Raw genomic sequence first — 3,271 nt, 5'->3', positions numbered from 1 at the left:
TTCAGATGTGTGCTGTGCATTTTATGAAGAACAAGGACTGTTTTCTGATCTGCCGGCTGTTCTGACTCACAGACTGTAAGTTTTTTATATTTAAAGAATTTGTCACTGACGATTTTATCATGAGTTTTGAGCAGTGTAGAGTAGATATGGTTTTATGTTTATGCAGCACGATGCAACGCAACGCGTAAAAAGACAGTATAAGTCATTATAATCAGTAACTATGTCCACACTGGATGGAACAGATGCTTCATTTGTAATGGGTTTTAGCGTAACATTTCCGTCACACACTTGAGGTATTCGGTCAATCACAATGCACTGGATAGCTGGCCAGTCAGAGCACACCTCGCTTGCGCAAAAGGTTGTGGGTTCAATTCCCAGGGAACACACATACTGGTAAAACAAATTATATCCTGAATGCACTGGAAGTTGCTTTGGATAAAAGCATCTGCTAAATGCTAAACTGTTTTTTAACCTTAAACCACATAAACACATTGCATTACACCAAATACACAAAATAATGTTTTTTATAGCAACGTCATATGACCCCTTCAATTATTTTAGTTTGCCTACCCCATCTGATGATAAGTGGTTCTTTGAGGGTTCTGTGAGCAACAAAACAATCATATTCATCTTTTTCATCCTCATTTATCTCCACACTCTTCTTCATCTGGAAGGTCCCATCATGGTTTGGTCTGATTCCTGTGGATTCAAGCTCATATTCAGGAAGAGGTGAGCGATATTTCCTGATGGTCAACATCATGTCTTTGGGGTGGAAGCCAGTGGCCAGACAGGTGAGTCTCCGCTTGGTTTTGTCTCTGATAGACCTTTTTGCAAACACATGAACATCTGGAGGAGCTGAAAACACAGTGATCAGTTTATTAGCCAGCTGCATCTGCAGCAGATCATCAAACAAATAGAAATACATTTACTCACAGCCGTTTCTGAACTCCTCGTCTGCATATTCTCTGAATTTGTTGAGCCAGTCCACACACTCTTTCTCCAGGTATCCTTTGGTGTATTGGTTTAGGATCGGCACATTGTCCCATTTTCTCTTGGTTGGTAGAGCTGCGTCAACTGAGGCGACCCACTGAGACTCTTTATCATCAAAAGACAGAAAGTTTTCTCCATCATAGCTGTACTCATCAATGCCTTTTGAAAACTTCACTTCATCTCCTTGTTTTTCAACTTCACAACCATGTCTCCACTGAAGAACATGAACATCTGAAATGGACACAAAATGTCTGTGAGATGAAAATATAAATGGATTGATCATGTGTATATGCAGGTTAAACTGTATGAATGTTTCTCACCTGATTCATTGTGTCTCATGCGTTTCATCAGAATATCAACATTCACATTAAACCACTGTTCTTTGCTCTTTCTGGACTGGGTGCCTTTTTCCCAGTAATCCTCCTGCATTTTCTCTTTCATCCAGCGCTGTCTGGGAATCTTCTTCTGTTCCTTACTATTGTAATAGTCGATTTCTCTGTCATCTAGCAGACCCATAGCAGTGAACTGATAGATGCCCGGCAGATCCACAGGTTTGGACAAAGCCGTGTAAATGTAATACAGCGAGTGTTTCTCTGCAAGGAAAAGCAATACAGCTGAACTAAACTACTTTCACGAGTCATGATCTTCACAAATAAAAAAGAACTAAATCAACACAGATTTACCTCGTTTGAACAATGACACTGCTGTTTTTTAATCTGAAAAGCACTATGAACTATAAATAATGTGACTTGATGAAAACCAAAAACAACTTTTAAGATTTGTTTTGGAAATGGTTTCTTTACAAAAAGTTTCTTTTTTTTCTTTCTTTCTTTCTTTCTTTCTTTCTTTCTTTCTTTCTTTCTTTCTTTTTTTTTTTTTAGGTTTGAACATTGCCCTAACTTTCAGCTAATGTTTTCTTCAACGTTCCCCATAACCTCTTAGATGTTTAATAAATATTTACTCTACATTATGCACTATGGTGTAACCACTACATGGCTGTATAGCAGGTAGTTGCTGTGAACATTGTTATTAAACATAATTACTAACTTGTATTAGATTCTGCATTTGGTTATATACAGTATTTAGATTATAAAGACTGCTTTTTGTAAAAGTTGACATTTAAAGGTTAATTTGAAGTGTCAGTTTTTGCATTATTATTGCGGTCAAATCTGAACACAGGGAACACATTTTGTAACTCATAGGCCTACTAGTGACATATTATAACTTGATTAGTAACATGAAAGTAATCAGAATAAATATTGACTCAGCGCGACCAGGGTGATATTCCTAAATATATTACTGAGTGTTTATCTAGCTAACATATCTAAACAGAGATGTGGTCTGTGGTCGAGTAGTTTAAAAAACTTCACATCGCTGTCAGCTATTGATAGATTCATATTCTAGTAGCTTTAATTGCATGATAAAAATGATTTACATTACCATAGCAATGGTAGCGCTCTGACCCAGTACTGTTGAGCATTATCAAATTAATAGTCGACACAGAATCAGACAGTGTTTAAACAGGCGAGAGCGAGGCTTTGTGTGGAAGGCGCGTGCTGGAGAAGCGCGTACAGAGGCGCGCAGAAGGAGGACAGACAAACCCACAATAATTTATGATTCCTGTTTTCGTTTTATATTACACTTAACCCTGGCTTAACGGTCTTTTTTCAGCTATGAAGTAGGAATTAACTGATAATTCTACATTTTATTAAATGCTGTAGGCTTCAACTAATTTCAGAGCTCTGTATAGATCATTACACACACACACACACACACACACACACAAAAACATCTGCAATGTTTTAATTGAAAGATTCGTTAATAAAATCTTAAAACAGCCTGTAGAGAAAGTCCAGCAACTTTAAATCATTTACCTGCTTGAAGTGAAGGTGGAGCCCCATAAAGCAGAAAAACACAAAGCAGAGCAAAGATCTTCATCGTCATACTCGTTTCCATGACTGAAAGGCTTTAAGCCTGTGTAATCTTTTTCCAATTTTTATATCGTTGAAAGCAAGAGCTCACAGCAACAGAAAACTAGTTACGGAGAATAGCGGTAGATGTTTTAACCAATAAGAAAACAGAACGATGACATCATGCGTTTCTGGGGAGAAGTGGAGAGGTTTAACCAACAAAGTGTTTTATTCAGTCAGGCATTAACTGAATAAATACATTTATTATATATACACACACACTTAAACAATTCTTTCACAAGATTATAATATGTTAGATGCCAGTTTTATAATTTTCTCAAAATGTTCTCAAAGGGTTTAGTGTATTCATC

The 3,271-nt window shown here is 37.0% G+C and overlaps 1 protein-coding gene across 1 annotated transcript; it reads right to left on the bottom strand.

Annotated features, from left to right (window-relative positions):
- Window positions 1-535: 535 nt before the first annotated feature.
- Window positions 536-3,018, bottom strand: LOC109082781 (H-2 class I histocompatibility antigen, Q10 alpha chain-like). Its single transcript, XM_042715340.1, has 4 exons — window positions 2,865-3,018; window positions 1,311-1,583; window positions 934-1,221; window positions 536-855 (listed from the first exon to the last, which is right to left on the bottom strand). Exons 1-4 carry the CDS (start codon window positions 2,944-2,946, stop codon window positions 536-538), a joined length of 963 nt encoding a protein of 320 aa, XP_042571274.1. The 5' UTR covers window positions 2,947-3,018.
- Between the last annotated feature and the right edge of the window lie 253 nt (window positions 3,019-3,271).

Source organism: Cyprinus carpio, chromosome A3, assembly GCF_018340385.1.
Source record: "Cyprinus carpio isolate SPL01 chromosome A3, ASM1834038v1, whole genome shotgun sequence".
Classification (NCBI taxonomy): domain Eukaryota; kingdom Metazoa; phylum Chordata; class Actinopteri; order Cypriniformes; family Cyprinidae; genus Cyprinus; species Cyprinus carpio.
This window is presented reverse-complemented; position numbering and strand designations above follow the sequence as displayed.

Coding starts and splice junctions, on each gene's coding strand:
- LOC109082781 (XM_042715340.1), bottom strand. CDS start 2,946: ATGGAAACGAGTATGACGATGAAGATCTTTGCTCTGCTTTGTGTTTTT. Junction 1,584..2,864: donor TCCACCTTCACTTCAAGCAG/GTAAATGATTTA, acceptor TTTTCCTTGCAG/AGAAACACTCGCTGTATTAC. Junction 1,222..1,310: donor CATGAGACACAATGAATCAG/GTGAGAAACATT, acceptor TGTCCATTTCAG/ATGTTCATGTTCTTCAGTGG.